General features: G+C 47.1%; 1 protein-coding gene across 4 annotated transcripts in view; it reads right to left on the minus strand.

Annotated features, from left to right (window-relative positions):
• Positions 1-20,466, minus strand: part of DENND1A (DENN domain containing 1A) — a 1,299,692-nt gene that overhangs the window by 165,269 nt on the left and 1,113,957 nt on the right. For all 4 annotated transcript variants that reach the window (XM_063936848.1, XM_063936849.1, XM_063936850.1 and 1 more), the window contains exons 17-18: positions 13,961-14,032; positions 3,076-3,132 (exon numbers count right to left, since the gene is read on the minus strand). In XM_063936848.1, coding sequence (XP_063792918.1) covers positions 3,076-3,132; positions 13,961-14,032 — 129 coding nt within the window. The remainder of the gene's footprint in view (positions 1-3,075; positions 3,133-13,960; positions 14,033-20,466) is intronic.

A 20,466-nucleotide genomic window follows, 5' to 3' on the forward strand; every position in this document is an offset into this window, starting at 1 on the left:
GCATTTCAATGAACACTACAAAAACCTTTCAGAAAATGTGGGGTGCCAACCCCCACACTGACGAGCCTGACACTGGTACTCATCAAAAAAAGACCCCGTGTCTGTTAGTGGAAACCAACCTAACCTGTCTAGCTCTGGGACTGAGGAATTTGGGTGGGCATGCTGCCTGTTTGTTTTAAATTATGTATCTATTTAATAACAGAGCTCTCGCATACATTTCAACGGCTTATTTTTTTTCAGTGGGGTTTTCAGTGTAGAAACCCTACAGAAATTATTGGGACATGAAAGAAAACATAGTATAATTTCTGGACATACTGTACATAAAAGGTTTAGTTTTTAATCTCACTGGTTTTGGAGTACACTCAAGTGGCAGGTGGTATTTGTGGGATATATTTGGGGCGGCGGGGATGGCAGGGAGGGTAGTCTCAAAGCCAGGTGCCATCTTGCCGGCTGGAGCCCACCATAACAGCTGCTGTCAATGCAATGGACCGCAGCTGTGCAATGGCAGAGCACACACAGGAGAGGGCCAGGAACTGGGTACCGTTGCGATACTGGTGATCGGGATTGTTGAAGATCACGCCCTCGGCTGCCACCTTAATTCTGCCAGAGCCGCTGTCACCGACCATTCATGGAACAGCAGCCTGGCCTGGGAGAGCGGGGAACCAGGCGAGCGTGCCACGTACATCTATCCCGGCTGAGGGAAAGACAGAGACAAAGTTGGGGGAAGAGTCTGCAGTCGGAGGGCCTGTGATGCCGCTGGGGGAAAGCCAGACAGGCCAGGGAGTGGGCTGTGAAGAAGAAATGTGTGAATCCAGAACAGCTGATACAGCAGTGATTTTGAGGTTTCTGGGAACTTTTTGGGGGCAGGTTTAGATAACAGATTTTGGGGAAATTTGTATGGATTTACAAAAGTGGAGGTGTTGCCCCTAGCAACTAATCAAATTCTAACAAAGTATATGTATCAATACAAGTTACATAAGTACTGAGTAAATTGCCTACATGGCTAAGAAGAAACATAATCCACATAATACAACTAACAAACGTTTAAAAAAAAAACCCCAGATAAATGGTCATCAGAATCTGACTGGTTGCTACGGGCAACACCTCCGCTTTTGCAAATCCACAAATGTAAGCCTGAGTAATTGTAAAATGTACTTAGAAATCAATAAAAAAAAAGTCGTGATTTTTCTTGCTAATTCAGAATAGTGAGTGTTCAGGACAGGGAAGGACCATTCCAACTACCCAGAGCTGCGACCTGTTAGATCACATCGCTGCACAGACCAAGCAATACACAATTATTAGCATAAGCTAGAAGGTCATTGAATAGTAAAAATATTAGTTCTCCAAGTTCGCAAGTATCTGTGCTGGTTTCTTTTACTTGTTAGAATGAAATGCCACTTGGGCCAAGCTTATCATTTTCATGCCATCACAAAGTACATACTGTAAAAGCTGAAAACAAAATTGGCAAGTTATACTTTCTATTATATGTATGCTATGCATATATAAACATAGAACAAACACACACACCCCGAAACTGAGTGGGATGCAATTAAAAAAGTAGGTGTATACCTTAAAATAATTGCAAACTGCGCATGTTCTGGGACAAGCAATTTCCATGCGCTGCAGAGGATTGCTCTGTGCTCTCCCTCCGGGATATGGGCACCTACCTAGCAAAAAATGCATGGAAAAGATCCAAATGGTAGGAGTGTCATGGAAGTGTTGTGGGCGTGTAGCTGTACTTTAGCACTAGTATGGGCGTGCCAATACTAATGATGACAGCTGCAGCTGGAAAAACAGTGAGGGGCACCACTGTATGCATGAAGCCGTATGGATACTCCCACTAATATAAGGTAGTAAATCATGTTGCCGCAGACATTTGCGTTTGTGGGCGCGCTGGAGCAGACTCGCAGTGTTTATCAGGTCTGCCACTCACTGCAAGCGATTAGAGGATTCTAACAGAGAAGCATAGACAAATGTTTTTCTGTGTTGGTATTAGGCATAGATAATACAAAAGCAGGATGTAGTATCTAGTATGCTCTGATAAGCACTAGTAACATATAGGGCATCAGTGGTGTCACTAGGGTTGGAGTCACCCAGTGTGCACTCTTTGCACAGGGAAAAAGGGATGTGGCCTTTTATCCGCAACGTCACACCCTCCTGTATAACATTTTGAGGGGGTGACCGCGAGTCACGCTCCATTCTTGTCCTACTGGGGGTTTGCCCAGCGCTCCGGAAGCTGCTGGAAGCTTCCAGCCACTCCTGGAGCATGTGCGCGTCAGTTCTGCTGGTGTCACCCCCTTAGTCATGCCACTGTAGGGCATCAACAAAGCCAGATTAACAAGAGGGGTGGGCGCCCTGGGGCTTCCCACATACAGTTGCATCACCAGTGTGGTGGGAACTATGATACAGATGCAACCATCCTCGTCTTTGCTGTGATGCGTGTATTCGACTATTCGCACAAGCATGCGAATAGTCGTGGGTGCGATGGGCGCGTGCATGCTAATGTACGCACTTTCCCATTCACGAGCACACTCTTTGTGATCGCTTTGCAGTGATGTGCAAAGAAGACAGTATATGGGGTATCTGTGTGGAATAATGTGAATTGGGGGCACTAAAGTGTGATGCTGGAAGTATTACCCTATTACACATTAAAATAACATCGCCAGTTATGAAACCAAAATAAAAACCAAAGTTTGATTTAAAAATGAAATAAGTATTTGAAAATATTAATACAATGACAATCCCAGATCAGAGTGACTTCCAGACATGAAGGCGCTGTGTAAAAGTGGCAAAACACAGAAAACTGTGAGAACTTGGCCCCAATCTAAAACCACATCATGGTGGGCTGAATGATGTCCCACACACAAGTCAGCACATTCTCTTATATGTACAGTGAGTACAGGAAATTTGTCACATCAGACGCAGGTAACACTTTCATATTAGTTTTATCAATCACAGTCAAAATTGCCTGGCAGAACTGCCACGTGTGTGTAGCAAGCTTACCAGGATCATGAGTCTGGATGACTTTTCATTTCATACTGTACATCTACCTACAATAAATACATATTCAAGTACCTTCTGTTTCAATCGGTTTTTAACCTCTTTAATTCCCATCTTGGCATGGTCCTTAGCCTGCAAAGGGGAAAACAATTTGTGTTTAGACTTTGATTACAGTAGTCCTTTCTAACTTACATAGGCCTAATGCACGTAAGGAAAAGTATTTTGAAGACAATGAATTATGTTTTTACCCATCAGATGGTCTTCTATATCTGTTATGTACCACATGTGATATTGCCATCAAATGTTACGAGAACCACAAATAGAATATTTGTAAAAAAGTTCATTAAAATTCAAAGGATCGATTGGCTCAACACAATAGAACACAAATCTACATAAGCAAAGTACCACATATATATATATATTTTTTTTTTTAGAATTCTATGAAGAAACATATTGCATATATCACAGTGTTAAATGTGTTCCCCAAAGCCTAATAATGAAATTCCCTGTAAGACTTCCCTGCAATCCTGCTGGTCATGAAGTGGTAGCCTCCCCCAACACAGCACTAGCTCCTTCAAGGCAAGGCTGGTTCTTAATTCAAGACCTCACTCCTCCTAGGCCCCTGATCCAGTAAAGTTTAGTGTCGTCAATATGTTCCAGGGCCTTCAACAGCAACAATAACTGATACCTCCGTGCCCTGGTGCCTCCAACAATGCCTTGCCATATCCTCTCATTCATAGGCTGAATACCAAGCAATGAAGCCTCAACATGCCTGGTCCCTCCACCCAGGTGTGGTCTTTCTACCTGAACTGCTGTAGCATTTATAACTAGTGCCTCACTAATCTCAAGTAATCCAGTTCAAATCATGCCTCCAACAACAACACTGGTTCAGATGTCAAGCTTTCCAGCTGTATTTCATTACTTCATTATAAACATGGAAACATGGGTAAATCCAAAGCACCAAGGAAAGGGGGTTTAAATATACAAATCCAACCATCAGCACTCAAGGATGACCCCAGGGGGGCCTATAAATGTGGTCATTTTAGGACTGCATCAGCTGTCAGAATGTTGTAGCAGTTTGACCCATTTTCCATAAACCATTGAGATTGTTGGTTAACTTGAACCCATACTTGCTGCAATAAGTTGTCGCTTAATTAAGGAAATTACCAAACTGAGTTGCTGGCTGGCCGATTGCCCTAGGCGGTTAAACTAGCAATTTGCTGTGGCTGTGTTTCATCTGAAAAAATACAGCGTTAACCAGAATGAATGTCATCCTAAACTACACTCACCTGCCCCAGTATTTCTCTAGTCTATCAGAGATTTTTCAACCAAGTTTGATAAGTCTGCATAGGGTCTACAACTCATGGATATTTTCAGAAGTCAAAATACTGTTATGCCAGATCGCAAGCAAAAAAACGATAATGAGATTTCAGAAGTAACAACAAAACAAGACCTACAGATGTGTCTTCTTATGTCTTTGCTCTGCGCACTACAAGTCGCGTTACACAACACGTGAGTGCCGTGTGACTCGGTAGCGCAGAGCGCCTATTTTCGCATTTTCAGCAATTCGGATACTGCATATCATTTTAATCAGCAGAAGCTGCTTGTGTATCCTATTACATTACTTTGCGTCTAAGACGCATTTTCGCTGGGAAAAAAAACACAAAAATGACGCTCTGCGCTACCAAATTCCGCCACGGCATGGTGCGAATTTCAAGGGCTGTTTAGCGTGACTGCAGCAAAGATGGAAGAGGACATATCTGTATAAGACCTACTTTCTAACATGATACATATGTTTTGTCAATCAGAAAGTCAACAAGCAGTATGGGGATCCTGGAATGCAGACATGGTTAATACTGATAAGCACTTGAAGCATTTTAAGTGTGTTGGCAGTACAATCAAAAACATGATGGTTAAAACATGTTTACAGATGTGCTACCAACATACATAAATGTTGACAAAACAATGACCGTATTCTGGTATTCCCCATATTGCTTGTCGACAAGATAACCACTTCCCCCTTTTAATATAGAAAAATAAATGTCAGACAGAGCTCTTTAAGACTGCCCACATGAACAAGGACTTCCCAATAAAAGCGATGAAAATCCCAAATATACACGGGTGTGGTACGTTATACCGACATGCAGTGTCGACACCCGAATATTCAACGTGGTCTGAATGTCAAAATTTAAATGATGTAGAATTGTGTATGTCATCAGTCGCATGTCGACATAGCCCTAACCCTCTACTGTTGACATTCACAATGTTAACATAATAACCTTGGTCATTAATATGGTTGATGGTCTCAATAGAGGAAATTTCAGTTTACCATTCCAAAGACACACAAAAGAAAAAATAAGAATTTACTTACCGATAATTCTATTTCTCATAGTCCGTAGTGGATGCTGGGGACTCCGAAAGGACCATGGGGAATAGCGGCTCCGCAGGAGACTGGGCACAAAAGTAAAAGCTTTAGGACTACCTGGTGTGCACTGGCTCCTCCCCCTATGACCCTCCTCCAAGCCTCAGTTAGGATACTGTGCCCGGACGAGCGTACACAATAAGGAAGGATTTTGAATCCCGGGTAAGACTCATACCAGCCACACCAATCACACCGTACAACTTGTGATCTGAACCCAGTTAACAGCATGATAACAGAGGAGCCTCTGAAAAGATGGCTCACAACAATAATAACCCGATTTTTGTAACAATAATTATGTACAAGTATTGCAGACAATCCGCACTTGGGATGGGCGCCCAGCATCCACTACGGACTATGAGAAATAGAATTATCGGTAAGTAAATTCTTATTTTCTCTGACGTCCTAGTGGATGCTGGGGACTCCAAAAGGACCATGGGGATTATACCAAAGCTCCCAAACGGGCGGGAGAGTGCGGATGACTCTGCAGCACCGAATGAGAGAACTCCAGGTCCTCCTCAGCCAGGGTATCAAATTTGTAGAATTTAGCAAACGTGTTTGCCCCTGACCAAGTAGCTGCTCGGCAAAGTTGTAAAGCCGAGACCCCTCGGGCAGCCGCCCAAGATGAGCCCACTTTCCTTATGGAATGGGCTTTTACAGATTTTGGCTGTGGCAGGCCTGCCACAGAATGTGCAAGCTGAATTGTACTACAAATCCAACGAGCAATCGTCTGCTTAGAAGCAGGAGCACCCAGCTTGTTGGGTGCATACAGGATAAACAGCGAGTCAGATTTTCTGACTCCAGCCGTCCTGGAAACATATATTTTCAGGGCCCTGACTACGTCCAGTAACTTGGAGTCCTCCAAGTCCCTAGTAGCCGCAGGCACCACAATAGGCTGGTTTAAGTGAAATGCTGAAACCACCTTAGGGAGAAATTGAGGACGAGTCCTCAATTCTGCCCTGTCCGTATGAAAAATTAGGTAAGGGCTTTTATAGGATAAAGCCACCAATTCTGAAACACGCCTGGCTGAAGCCAGGGCTAACAGCATTACCACTTTCCATGTGAGATATTTTAAGTCCACAGTGGTGAGTGGTTCAAACCAATGTGATTTTAGGAACCCCAAAACTACATTGAGATCCCAAGGTGCCACTGGAGGCACAAAAGGAGGCTGTATATGCAGTACTCCCTTGACAAACGTCTGAACTTCAGGAACTGAAGCTAGTTCTTTTTGGAAGAATATTGACAGGGCCGAAATTTGAACCTTAATGGACCCTAATTTTAGGCCCATAGACAGTCCTGTTTGCAGGAAATGCAGGAAACGACCCAATTGAAATTCCTCTGTAGGGGCCTTCCTGGCCTCACACCACGCAACATATTTACGCTAAGGCCCTCATTCCGAGTTGATCGGTCGCAAGGCGAATTTAGCAGAGTTACACACGCTAAGCCTACGCCTACTGGGAGTGTATCTTAGCTTCTTAAAATTGCGACCGATGTATTCGCAATATTGCGATTACTAACTACTTAGCAGTTTCAGAGTAGCTCCAGACTTACTCTGCCTGTGCGATCATTTCAGTGCTTGTCGTTCCTGGTTGACGTCACAAACACACCCAGCGTTCGCCCAGGCACTCCCACCGTTTCTCCGGCCACTCCTGCGTTTTTTCCGGAAACGGTAGCGTTTTCAGCCACACGCCCCTGAAACGCCGTGTTTCCGCCCAGTAACACCCATTTCCTGTCAATCACATTACGATCGCCGGAGCGAAGAAAAAGCCGTGAGTAAAAATACTATCTTCATAGTAAAGTTACTTGGCGCAGTCGCAGTGCGAACATTGCGCATGCGTACTAAGCGGATTTTCACTGCGATGCGATGAAAAATACCGAGCGAACAACTCGGAATGAGGGCCTAAATACGGTGATAATGTTGCACAGTTACATCCTTCCTGGCTTTGATCAGGGTAGGGATGACTTCATCCGGAATGCCTTTTTCCTTCAGGATCCGGCGTTCAACCGCCATGCCGTCAAACGCAGCCGCGGTAAGTCTTGGAACAGACATGGTCCCTGCTGGAGCAGGTCCTTTCTTAGAGGTAGAGGCCACGGGTCTTCCGTGAGCATCTCTTGAAGTTCCGGGTACCAAGTCCTTCTTGGCCAATCCGGAGCTACGAGTATAGTCCTTACTCCTCTCCTTCTTATGATTCTCAGTACCTTGGGTATGAGAGGCAGAGGAGGGAACACATACACTGACTGGTACACCCACGGTGTTACCAGAGCGTCCACAGCTATTGCCTGAGGGTCCCTTGACCTGGCGCAATATCTGTCCAGTTTTTTGTTTTGGTTTTTCCCAACGGTTCACAATCATGTGGAAGACTTCTGGGTGAAGTCCCCACTCCCCCGGGTGGAGGTCGTGTCTGCTGAGGAAGTCTGCTTCCCAGTTGTCCACTCCCGGAATGAACACTGCTGACAGTGCTATCACATGATTTTCCGCCCAGCGAAGAATCCTTGCAACTTCCGTCATTGCCCTCCTGCTTCTTGTGCCGCCCTGTCTGTTTACGTGGGCGACTGCCGTGATGTTGTCCGTCTGGATCAACACTGGCTGACCCTGAAGCAGAGGCCTTGCCTGACTTAGGGCATTGTAAATGGCCCTTAGTTCCAGGATATTTATGTGAAGTGACGTTTCCATGCTTGACCACAAGCCCTGGAAATTTCTTCCCTGTGTGACTGCTCCCCAGCCTCTCAGGCTGGCATCCGTGGTCACCAGGACCCAGTCCTGAATGCCGAATCTGCGGCCCTCTAGAAGATGAGCACTCTGTAACCACCACAGGAGAGACACCCTTGTCCTTGGAGACAGGGTTATCCGCTGATGCATTTGAAGATGCGATCCGGACCATTTGTCCAGCAGATCCCACTGAAAAGTTCTTGCGTGGAATCTGCCGAATGGAATCGCTTCGTAAGAAACCACCATTTTTCCCAGGACCCTTGTGCATTGATGCACTGACACTTGGCCTGGTTTTAGGAGGTTCCTGACTAGGTCGGATAACTCCCTGGCTTTCTCCTCCGGGAGAAACACCTTTTTCTGTACTGTGTCCAAAATCATCCCTAGGAACAGCAGACGTGTCGTCGGAATCAGCTGCGATTTTGGAATATTTAGAATCCATCCGTGCTGTCGTAGTACTACTTGAGATAGTGCTACTCCGACCTCTAACTGTTCTCTGGACCTTGCCCTTATCAGGAGATCGTCCAAGTAAGGGATAATTAAGACGCCTTTTCTTCGAAGAAGAATCATCATTTCGGCCATTACCTTGGTAAAGACCCGGGGTGCCGTAGACAATCCAAACGGCAGCGTCTGAAACTGATAGTGACAGTTCTGTACCACAAACCTGAGGTACCCTTGGTGAGAAGGGCAAATTGGGACATGGAGGTAAGCATCCTTGATGTCCAGAGACACCATATAGTCCCCTTCTTCCAGGTTCGCTATCACTGCTCTGAGTGATTCCATCTTGAATTTGAACCTTTGTATGTAAGTGTTCAAGGATTTCAGATTTAAAATAGGTCTCACCGAGCCGTCCGGCTTCGGTACCACAAACAGCGTGGAATAATACCCCTTTCCCTGTTGTAGGAGGGGTACCTTGATTATCACCTGCTGGGAATACAGCTTGTGAATGGCTTCCAATACTGCCTCCCTGTCTGGGGGAGACGTTGGTAAAGCAGACTTCAGGAACCGGCGAGGGGGAGACGTCTCGAATTCCAATTTGTACCCCTGAGATACTACCTGCAGGATCCAGGGGTCCACTTGCGAGTGAGCCCACTGCGCGCTGAAATTCTTGAGACGGGCCCCCACCGTGCCTGAGTCCGCTTGTAAGGCCCCAGCGTCATGCTGAGGACTTGGCAGAAGCGGGGGAGGGCTTCTGTTCGTGGGAAGAGGCTGTCTGCTGCAGTCTTTTTCCCCTTCCTCTGCCCCGGGGCAGATATGAGTGGCCTTTTGCCCGCTTGCCCTTATGGGGACGAAAGGACTGAGCCTGAAAAGACGGTGTCTTTTTCTGCTGAGAGGTGACCTGGGGTAAAAAGGTGGATTTCCCAGCCGTTGCCGTGGCCACCAGGTCCGATAGACCGACCCCAAATAACTCCTCCCCTTTATACGGCAATACTTCCATATGCCGTTTGGAATCCGCATCACCTGACCACTGTCGCGTCCATAACCCTCTTCTGGCAGAAATGGACAGCGCACTTACTCTTGATGCCAGAGTGCAAATATCCCTCTGTGCATCTCGCATATATAGAAATGCATCCTTTAAATGCTCTATAGTCAATAATATATTGTCCCTGTCCAGGGTATCAATATTTTCAGTCAGGGAATCCGACCAAGCCACCCCAGCACTGCACATCCAGGCTGAGGCGATTGCTGGTCGCAGTATAATACCAGTATGTGTGTATATACTTTTTAGGATATTTTCCAGCTTCCTATCAGCTGGTTCCTTGAGGGCGGCCGTATCAGGAGACGGTAACGCCACTTGTTTTGATAAGCGTGTGAGCGCCTTATCTACCCTAGGGGGTGTTTCCCAACGCGCCCTAACCTCTGGCGGGAAAGGGTATAATGCCAATAATTTTTTAGAAATTAGCAGTTTTTTATCGGGGGAAACCCACGCTTCATCACACACCTCATTTAATTCATCTGATTCAGGAAAAACTACGGGTAGTTTTTTCACACCCCACATAATACCCTTTTTTGTGGTACTTGTAGTATCAGAAATGTTCAAAACCTCCTTCATTGCCATGATCATGTAACGTGTGGCCCTACTGGAAAATACGTTTGTTTCCTCACCGTCGACACTGGAGTCAGTGTCTGTGTCGACCATCTGAGGTAACGGGCGCTTTAGAGCCCCTGACGGTGTTTGAGACGCCTGTACAGGTATTAACTGATTTGCCGGCTGTCTCATGTCGTCAACAGTCTTTTGTAAAGTGCTGACACTATCACGTAATTCCTTCCATAAGACCATCCAGTCAGGTGTCGACTCCCTAGGGGGTGACATCACTAATACAGGCAATTGCTCCGCCTCCACACCATTTTCCTCCTCATACATGTCGACACAACGTACCGACACACAGCACACACACAGGGAATGCTCTGATAGAGGACAGGACCCCACTAGCCTTTTGGGGAGACAGAGGGAGAGTTTGCCAGCACACACCAGAGCGCTATATATATACAGGGATAACCTTATATAAGTGTTTCTCCCTGATATAGCTGCTGTATATATTTATCTGCCAAATTAGTGCCCCCCCTCTCTTGTTTTACCCTGTTTCTGTAGTGCAGGACTGCAGGGGAGAGTCAGGGAGCTTTCCTCCAACGGAGCTGTGAGGAAAAAATGGCGCCAGTGTGCTGAGGAGATAGGCTCCGCCCCCTTCTCGGCTGCCTTTCTCCCGCTTTTTTATGGAAAAATTGGCAGGGGTTAAATGCATCCATATAGCCCAGGAGCTATATGTGATGTATTTTTTGCCATATAAGGTGTTTTTATTGCGTCTCAGGGCGCCCCCCCCCCCCAGCGCCCTGCACCCTCAGTGACCGGAGTGTGAAGTGTGCTGAGAGCAATGGCGCACAGCTGCGGTGCTGTGCGCTACCTTATTGAAGACAGGACGTCTTCTGCCGCCGATTTTCCGGACCTCTTCAGTCTTCTGGCTCTGTAAGGGGGCCGGCGGCGCGGCTCTGGGACCCATCCATGGCAACCAAGATCTCCGTATTATCTGACTATTATGTAGGAATATTATTCACTCAGTGTGCATTAGGGAACCATTGTTTTTTCCTTCACAGAATTACCCCTCCCTTTTAGCACCTGAGTGACATCACTATCTGATTGAGCAGTTCACCATTTTTTTGCATTGTATTGAGAGGCATGAACGGGTCAGCATTAGGAGGGATTGCTGACTCTAGACTGCCATAGGGGGAAGTCAGGGGTATCCCCAGGTAAGCTGGCTCTCAGATGCTGTAGGAGCCATTACCATGTGGCCTTACACTGGGAATTCAACCCAGACATATTTGGAATTATTTATGGGGTGGGTGTGGGGTGTGGTGGCCCCTGTGTCGGTATCGCTGGGCTGCTTCAGGTCGGCACACCCTAACACTTTATTAACACTTATGAGTTTCCCTATCACTTTGTATATATTTTTGTATTATTTTAATCACACCACTCACATAGCACTTCTGATTGAGCAGTTCACCATTTTTTTGCATTGTATTGAGAGGCATGAACGGGTCAGCATTAGGAGGGATTGCTGACTCTAGACTGCCATAGGGGGAAGTCAGGGGTATCCCCAGGTAAGCTGGCTCTCAGATGCTGTAGGAGCCATTACCATGTGGCCTTACACTGGGAATTCAACCCAGACATATTTGGAATTATTTATGGGGTGGGTGTGGGGTGTGGTGGCCCCTGTGTCGGTATCGCTGGGCTGCTTCAGGTCGGCACACCCTAACACTTTATTAACACTTATGAGTTTCCCTATCACTTTGTATATATTTTTGTATTATTTTAATCACACCACTCACATAGCACTTCTGTGCTTCTTATTAACCCCATTAACTCTCACCTGTGTGCTGACCTGGGGTAGCCGACCTGTGCCGACATTATGGGGTCCTGCACCCCGGACCCATACCTAATATTAGGGACCCCCAGTGACGGAGAGGCCTTGTCGATCGGCCTGGGGGCTTAACCCTATATCTGCAGATATACGCAACCAAGATCTCCGTATTATCTGACTATTATGTAGGAATATTATTCACTCAGTGTGCATTAGGGAACCATTGTTTTTTCCTTCACAGAATTACCCCTCCCTTTTAGCACCTGAGTGACATCACTATCTGATTGAGCAGTTCACCATTTTTTTGCGTTAAATGCATCCATATAGCCCAGGAGCTATATGTGATGTATTTTTTGCCATATAAGGTGTTTTTATTGCGTCTCAGGGCGCCCCCCCCCCCCCCAGCGCCCTGCACCCTCAGTGACCGGAGTGTGAAGTGTGCTGAGAGCAATGGCGCACAGCTGCGGTGCTGTGCGCTACCTTATTGAAGACAGGACGTCTTCTGCTGCCGATTTTCCGGACCTCTTCAGTCTTCTGGCTCTGTAAGGGGGCCGGCGGCGCGGCTCTGGGACCCATCCATGGCTGGGCCTGTGATCGTCCCTCTGGAGCTAATGTCCAGTAGCCTAAGAAGCCCAATCCACTCTGCACGCAGGTGAGTTCGCTTCTTCTCCCCTTAGTCCCTCGGTGCAGTGAGCCTGTTGCCAGCAGGTCTCACTGAAAATAAAAAACCTACTTTAAACTTTTACTCTAAGCAGCTCAGGAGAGCCCCTTAGTATGCACCCTTCTCGTTCGGGCACAAAAATCTAACTGAGGCTTGGAGGAGGGTCATAGGGGGAGGAGCCAGTGCACACCAGGTAGTCCTAAAGCTTTTACTTTTGTGCCCAGTCTCCTGCGGAGCCGCTATTCCCCATGGTCCTTTCGGAGTCCCCAGCATCCACTAGGACGTCAGAGAAACACAACAACCCTGGAATGCCTGCCTCGCCAAGATGACCTAACCATGGGTCTTCAACTTGCGGCCCTCCAGCTGCTCTGGTAGTACACATCCCAGCATGCCCTGCCACAGTTTTGCTATTAAGGCATGCTAAAACGAAGGCAGGGCATGCTGGGATGTGTAGTTCCACAGCAGTTGGGGGGCCACAGCTTGAAGACCCATGACATAAGCAATCAAATATACTGGGGCACACCAACACCTTTATTCCATCTCTTCTCCTTCAGTTTCTCTATTTACTCCTCATCCTAAATCAGACTTTTAAACACCTGTTTCCATTCCTTTCTTCTTTCTCTTTTTTCCCCATCAAACCACCAGATTGACCAGCTTCAAGTAATTAACTTGTAATTAATCAAAGAAAAATAAACAGCTTGCCTAAACAATCTTGACTTCATTTCACTGTGTAAATTGTTACTATAAAAGGTTTTTTTTTTTTACAGTATTTTTTTATTTGTTTGTTGTAGACATTTATGTCATGACAAACATTGTTTTAGTGTTGTTTATTTCTAATTGGATAACATAATACAAACTTTGTGTAAATAGACACTTAAGTGTTTCTGTTTAATGCTGATTAAATCATGCCTGGAAAAATGCACAAGATGATTCAGTCATAGATATTAAAGCTTTTTTTATAATTCAATGTACCTCCACATATTATCTGAATCAGAGCAAAGATGAGAAATAAGTTAGTAGAACATCAATCACACTGTTGCGTATGTCTTATCAGCTCTCCCATATCTTCTTCTGACACCGTTCTAGTCATTTGCATCTACAGACTTAACAAGCGTTTTATTCAGAACAAACATGTGATGCTTATTTTTGAGCAGAGACCTTTTCGTCTGCTAAATATTTAATGGGGTTAATGGAATAAACAGTATCCAACCAGGAGAGTCATTAGATCTCAGCCTGCCCTTGCTACATTAATTTCCCTGTAATATCTGCTGACTGTGTATTTAATATACCCGCTATAATGGCAGTGTGATACTTACAAACTTGTACACCGTTTTCATGGCTGGGTTAGCTCTTGTCTTCATAGTGTTAATAATGGCCCCACTTCCTTTCTGTAATAAAGGTGCATCAGACATAGGATTTGTAAGACATAAGCACAAGAACATACATACAAGTAGTCACATTTCTAACACAAGATGTCATGGTAGAAGAAAATTAAAACAGAAACACCATCATATGAATACTGGTTTGGTTTCGTAGAGAAGCCACTCTAGAACCTGAGCAACATAATTTGGATTAGCCCTATGGTTTACTTCTTATTTAGTATATTACATGATAAATATTACCGCAGCAAACTCTTTTGTGTTGACCACATTAATGGTCTTCTAATATTAGTCATACCTTTACATTTACACAAGCGTGCACATTATTTTAGATACATTTATAGATCAGTTGAATTGATTGAAAAATAAAAATACATTTTGCATAGCGAGCAAAAAAAACACCCATATCCCTGAAATATAAGCCAACCCCATTGAGCACCCTAAGAAATGATTAGAGGAATAGTCACTAGCTATGCTCAAGGTGTAAATTTGTACTTAAACCCTAACAACCAAGAAGATATTAGCTTTTATTGGGGGCGATTCAATTGAACGCGTATTGAAAAGCACTGAAAGGGAGCTACCCGAGCTAATCAATTAAACACAACGTTATCCACAACAGAAGATTTCTTCTTACACCCCTCTGGGGGTGCGAGCAGAAATCCGACAAAACTAGATAAATTCCCTACCACAGCATGACATACGCACACATCTGTCTATTTTTGTGAGAAGCTAATAATGCTTTTGGACTATGGGAGGCAGCCAGAGTCCCCAGAAGATAATCACGCAAACAAGTGAAAACATCAGTGGTGTAACTAGGGGTCCGCAGCCACTGCGAACGCTTGGAGGCACGCAGGGCTGCGGGGCACTATAGCCGCCACTGATCTCTGCTGGGAAGGAGGGACACGGAGGGTACAGCGCGCGCCTCTCCGGTGACCCTCCTTCGTCTCCGGCGGCAGCAGCGTGTCAGTTTAATGAAGTGCCCGTTCATGAGCTCTGATTGGCTTACGAACCGGCACTTCATTAAACAGACACGCCGCTGCCGCCGGAGACGAAGGAGGGTTACAGGAGAGGCGCACGCTGTACCCTCCGTGTCCCTCCTTCCCAACACAGCAGTGGGGGAGCCCGGAAAGGGGGTGTTGTACCTGGCACTGGGGGGGTGGGGGGGGGGGGGGGGGAGAGAGCATATTTTGGACTTGGTGAGGCATGTTTGGCAGTGGGGGGGGGGGAGCATACTTGGCACTTGGTGAGGCATATTTGGCACTGGGGGGGGGGGGGGGGGGGAGTGCGTATTTAGCACTTGGTGAGGCATATTTGGCACTGGGGGGGAGCGTATCTGGCACTGGGGGGAGCATATTTGGCACTTGGTGAGGCATATTTGGCACTGGGGGGGGGGGGAAGTGCGTATTTAGCACTTGGTGAGGCATATTTGGCACTGGGGGGGGGCGTATCTGGCACTGGGGGGGGCATATTTGGCACGAGGGGAGCATTTATGGCACTGGGGGAGCATATTTGGCACTGGGGGGTGTATGTGTACCTGGCACTGGGGGGAGGGCATATTTGGCACTGGGGGTATATGTGTACCTGGCAGTGGGGGGCATATTTGGCACTGGGGGCATATGTGGCACTGGGAGCACAGCCCTAGCAACAAGCATTACCCCCTGGTTACAAGAACAACACCCAGCTCATGAAATCCCTGGCAACAAGCATTACACCCTAGGAACGAGCATGACACCCAGTGCATGAAACCCCTGGCAACGAATATTACCCCCTGGCAACAAGCTTGAAACCCAGCACATGATACCTCTGGCAACAAGCATAACACCTAGCGCATGAAACCCCTGGCAACGAGCATGACACCATGAGCATGAAACCCCTGGCACAGTACATGGAACCAAGAGCATGAAACCTCTGGCAACGAGCAGGTAATTTAAAAGTAATTAGAAGCCTTACTGTAGGACTTAATGTGTAATGGGCATTGCGGTGTGTGGCATAATGTATCACGGACATTGCGGTGTGCTGTCATAATGTGTCACAGACATTACGGTGTGTGGCATACTATATCATGGGCATTGTGGTATAATGTCTCAGGTGCATTGCAGTTAGGGAGGCCAATCCCGGGATCGGCGGGATCCCGGGATTTAGGCCCAAAAATGCCGGGATTTGAATCCTGGGATTGGAGCCTCCGATCCCGGGATTCAAGGGATTACAGTGCGCATGTGCGGGAGGGTTGGAAGCGGTGCGGGAGGGCGGGTGGGTGTAAGTAATAACACTTACTATCAGGCGGCCGCGGCAGCCATGGACACGCTGAACGCAGCGGCAATTCAAATGAAGCGCCGGCCGCCAGCCAATCAGAGCTGGCGGACCGGCAGCCAATCAGGGAAGCTGCCGTGGCAGCCAATCAGGAGCGACTGCTGCGGCAGCTTCCCTGATTGGCTGCCGGTCCGCCAGCTCTGATTGGCTGGCGACCGGCGCTTCATTTGAAATGCCGCCGCGTTCAGTGTGTCCATGGCGGCCGCGGCCGCCCCGCCTAATAGTAAGTGTTATTACTTACACCCACCCTCCCTCCCGCGCCGCTACCAACCCTCCCGCACCACTACCTACACCCACCCTCCCGCACCGCTACCTACCCCCATAGGTGTGCGCAGACACTGACAGGCGGGTGCCGCTCCGGACCCCCCATCCCCCTCCACGGCACGGCATTATAGTGTTCTATCACCTCCCCTGTCCTGGACATAGACTGCTTACCTGGGCCGCCCAGGTGAGCAGTCTATATCCAGGACAGGGGAGGTGAGAGAATACTATTATGCCGTGGAAGGTGGGGGGGGTCCGGAGCGGCACCCGCCTGTCAGTGTCTGCGCACGCCTATGCCTACTGCCTCACTACCTCCCGCACCGCTACCTACCCCCTCCCTACCTCCCGCACCGCTACCTACACCCTTTCTCCAGCGCTGCTCCCTACATCTTTCACTGGTCCCTACTGCAATCTCGGGATCCCGGGAATCCCGGGATTGACCATTTTTCAATCCCGACTCCCGGGATAGAAAAAACGGCCCGGGATTGGCCTCCCTAATTGCAGTGTGTGGCATAATGTATTACGGGCATTGCGGTGTGTGGCATAGGGTATAACAGGCATTGTGGTATGTGGCATACTATATCACGGGCATTGTGGTATGTGGTATAATGTCTCTGGGGCATTGCAGTGTGTGGCATAATGTATAACGGGCATTGCGGTGTGTGGCATAGGGTATAACAGGCATTGCGGTATGTGGCATACTATATCACGGGCATTGTGGTATGTGGTATAATGTCTCAGGGGCATTGCAGTGAGTGGCATAATGTATAATGGGCATTGTGGTGTATGGCATAGGGTATAACGGGCATTGCGGTATGTGTCACAGGCATTACGGTGTGTGGTATACTATATCACAGGCATTGTGGTATGTGGCATAATGTCTCAGGGGCATTGAAGTGTGGCATAATGTATAACGGGCATTGCGGTGTGTGGCATAGGGTATAACAGGAATTGCGGAATGTGTCACAGGCATTATGGTGTGTGGTATACTATATCACGGGCATTGTGGTATGTTGTATAATGTCTCAGAGGCATTGCAGTGTGTGGCATAATGTATAACAGCCATTGGTGTGTGTGGCATAGGGTATAACAGGCATTGCAGTATGTGTCACAGGCATTACAGTGTGTGGTATACTATATCACGGGCATTGTGGTATGTGGTATAATGTCTCTGGGGCATTGCAGTGTGTGGCATAATGTATAACGGGCATTGCGGTGTGTGGCTTAGGGTATAACAGGCATTGCGGTATGTGGCATACTATATCATGGGCATTGTGGTATGTGGTATAATGTCTCAGGGGCATTGCAGTGAGTGGCAAAATGTATAACGGGCATTGTGGTGTATGGCATAGGGTATAACGGGCATTGCGGTATGTGTCACAGGCATTACGGTGTGTGGTATACTATATCACGGGCATTGTGGTATGTGGCATAATGTCTCAGGGGCATTGAAGTGTGGCATAATGTATAACGGGCATTGCGGTGTGTGGCATAGGGTATAACAGGAATTGCGGTATGTGTCACAGGCATTATGGTGTGTGGTATACTATATCACGGGCATTGTGGTATGTGGTATAATGTCTCAGAGGCATTGCAGTGTGTGGCATAATGTATAACGGCCATTGGTGTGTGTGGCATAGGGTATAACAGGCATTGCGGTATGTGTCACAGGCATTACAGTGTGTGGTATACTATATCACGGGCATTGTGGTATGTGGTATAATGTCTCAGGGGCATTGCAGTGTGTGGCATAATGTATAACGGGCATTGCGGTGTGTGGCATAGGGTATAACAGGCATTGCGGTATGTGGCATACTATATCACGGGCATTGTGGTATGTGGTATAATGTCTCAGGGGCATTGCAGTGAGTGGCAAAATGTATAACGGGCATTGTGGTGTATGGCATAGGGTATAACGGGCATTGCGGTATGTGTCACAGGCATTACGGTGTGTGGTATACTATATCACGGGCATTGTGGTATGTGGCATAATGTCTCAGGGGCATTGAAGTGTGGCATAATGTATAACGGGCATTGCGGTGTGTGGCATAGGGTATAACAGGAATTGCGGTATGTGTCACAGGCATTATGGTGTGTGGTATACTATATCACGGGCATTGTGGTATGTGGTATAATGTCTCAGAGGCATTGCAGTGTGTGGCATAATGTATAACGGCCATTGGTGTGTATGGCATAGGGTATAACGGGCATTGCGGTATGTGTCACAGGCATTACGGTGTGTGGTATACTATATCACGGGCATTGTGGTATAATGTCTCGGGGTCATAGCAGTGTGTAGCATAATGTATCACGGACATTGTGGTATGTGCTATAATGTATCAAGGTCATTGCAGTGTGTGTCATAATGTTTAACGGACATTGCGATGCCTGTCATAATGTGTCACAGGCATTACGGTGTGTGGCATAATGTGTCATGGGCATTATTATGTGTGGCATAATGTCTAAGGTCCATTGCAGTATGTGGCATAATGTATATTGGGCATTACTATACGGATGAAAAATGACAAATAATGTAAGGGGCATGAATCAGGATTATTTTTTTCCCTGTGGTGGCCAACGTCTGGGCGTGCAGGTTGCAAAATTGGGGTATAAGGTAGTATTTTCCTGCAAAGCCACGCCCGTTTCCGCAAGGTCGCGCCTCCTTTTTGCAGCGCGCGCAGATTCACCACTTTACTTGTGACAATTATAGGGGGGGCGCCAGAGAATTTTTTGGCTTGGGGGAGAAAAATGTCTAGTTACGCCACTGGAAAACATCTATGCTTCACAGAGATAACGACCAAGATGGAGTGAAGCGAAAGGTACACACTCTCCCGCAAATTGTACTAAAGACACATGTTTTCATTTCCAGTTATCCTCTGTGCTTTTCATTCAGGCCTTTATATCAACAGAAAACATGAAGCTGACACAAAATGGTTACAATGCAGAGAGAAGCACAGCGGAGCCACAAACTTGATTTCAATGGAACGGTCACAATAAATACTGTAGTAGCCAATAATAGCTTGCTCTGCCTTGATAGAGATATAACCATGCTTGAAAGGGGCATACCGTAGATAACAATTGTGGATTGAAATGTGATCTAGTTTTGGCAATTTGGGTTCGGTATATATGACTGATGGACAGGATGCTGGCAGTCACAATACAGACGCTGGCATCCCAATCCTTAAGATTCTGGCAAGGGCGAGGTAAGTATGCTATCCTCTCTCCCCTACCCCCTCCGTTCCCACAACCTAACCCTAACCACCCCCCTTGGTGCCTAATCCTAACCCCCTCCTCCACGCAGCCTAACCCTAACCTTCCTTCCTTAGTGCCTAAACCTAACCTCCCCTCGGTTGTGCCTAACCCTAACTCCCCCCCCCCCCCCCCCCCCCCCGCAGCCTAACTCCAACTCCCTTGGGTTTCCCCTAAACCCACCTCCCCTCCATCACCTGTCCGTAACCCGCCTGCTATACTTACGGTAGAGATGCCGGCTGTCGGGATTCCGGCGTCAATCTCCTGACCCTGACGGGATTCCGGCATCATCATTCTGACAGGTGTCAGGATTCCGGGGGTCGGAATTTTGACTGCAAGGATACCAACAGCCGGTATCTTAACCGCATCCCAATTATCCCATCAGAGCAGCATTGCTACTTTGACTACTACGTGTGATAAAAAATAAATACTGCTGCCTAAAGGATATGTGCCAGTGCCAATTGCACTAAACGGCTCGTCTGATCTTTGTACAAACTCAGCAACCATGCAGTATGCAAAGATCACCGATGATGTTCTCATTAAAGGAACTGCATAGCTGTCACTATTTGAAAATCACATCAGCAAGTCACAACGGACTAAGGTGCACTGCAGCCTCCATTACA

This window comes from Pseudophryne corroboree, chromosome 8, assembly GCF_028390025.1.
Source record: "Pseudophryne corroboree isolate aPseCor3 chromosome 8, aPseCor3.hap2, whole genome shotgun sequence".
Taxonomy (NCBI): domain Eukaryota; kingdom Metazoa; phylum Chordata; class Amphibia; order Anura; family Myobatrachidae; genus Pseudophryne; species Pseudophryne corroboree.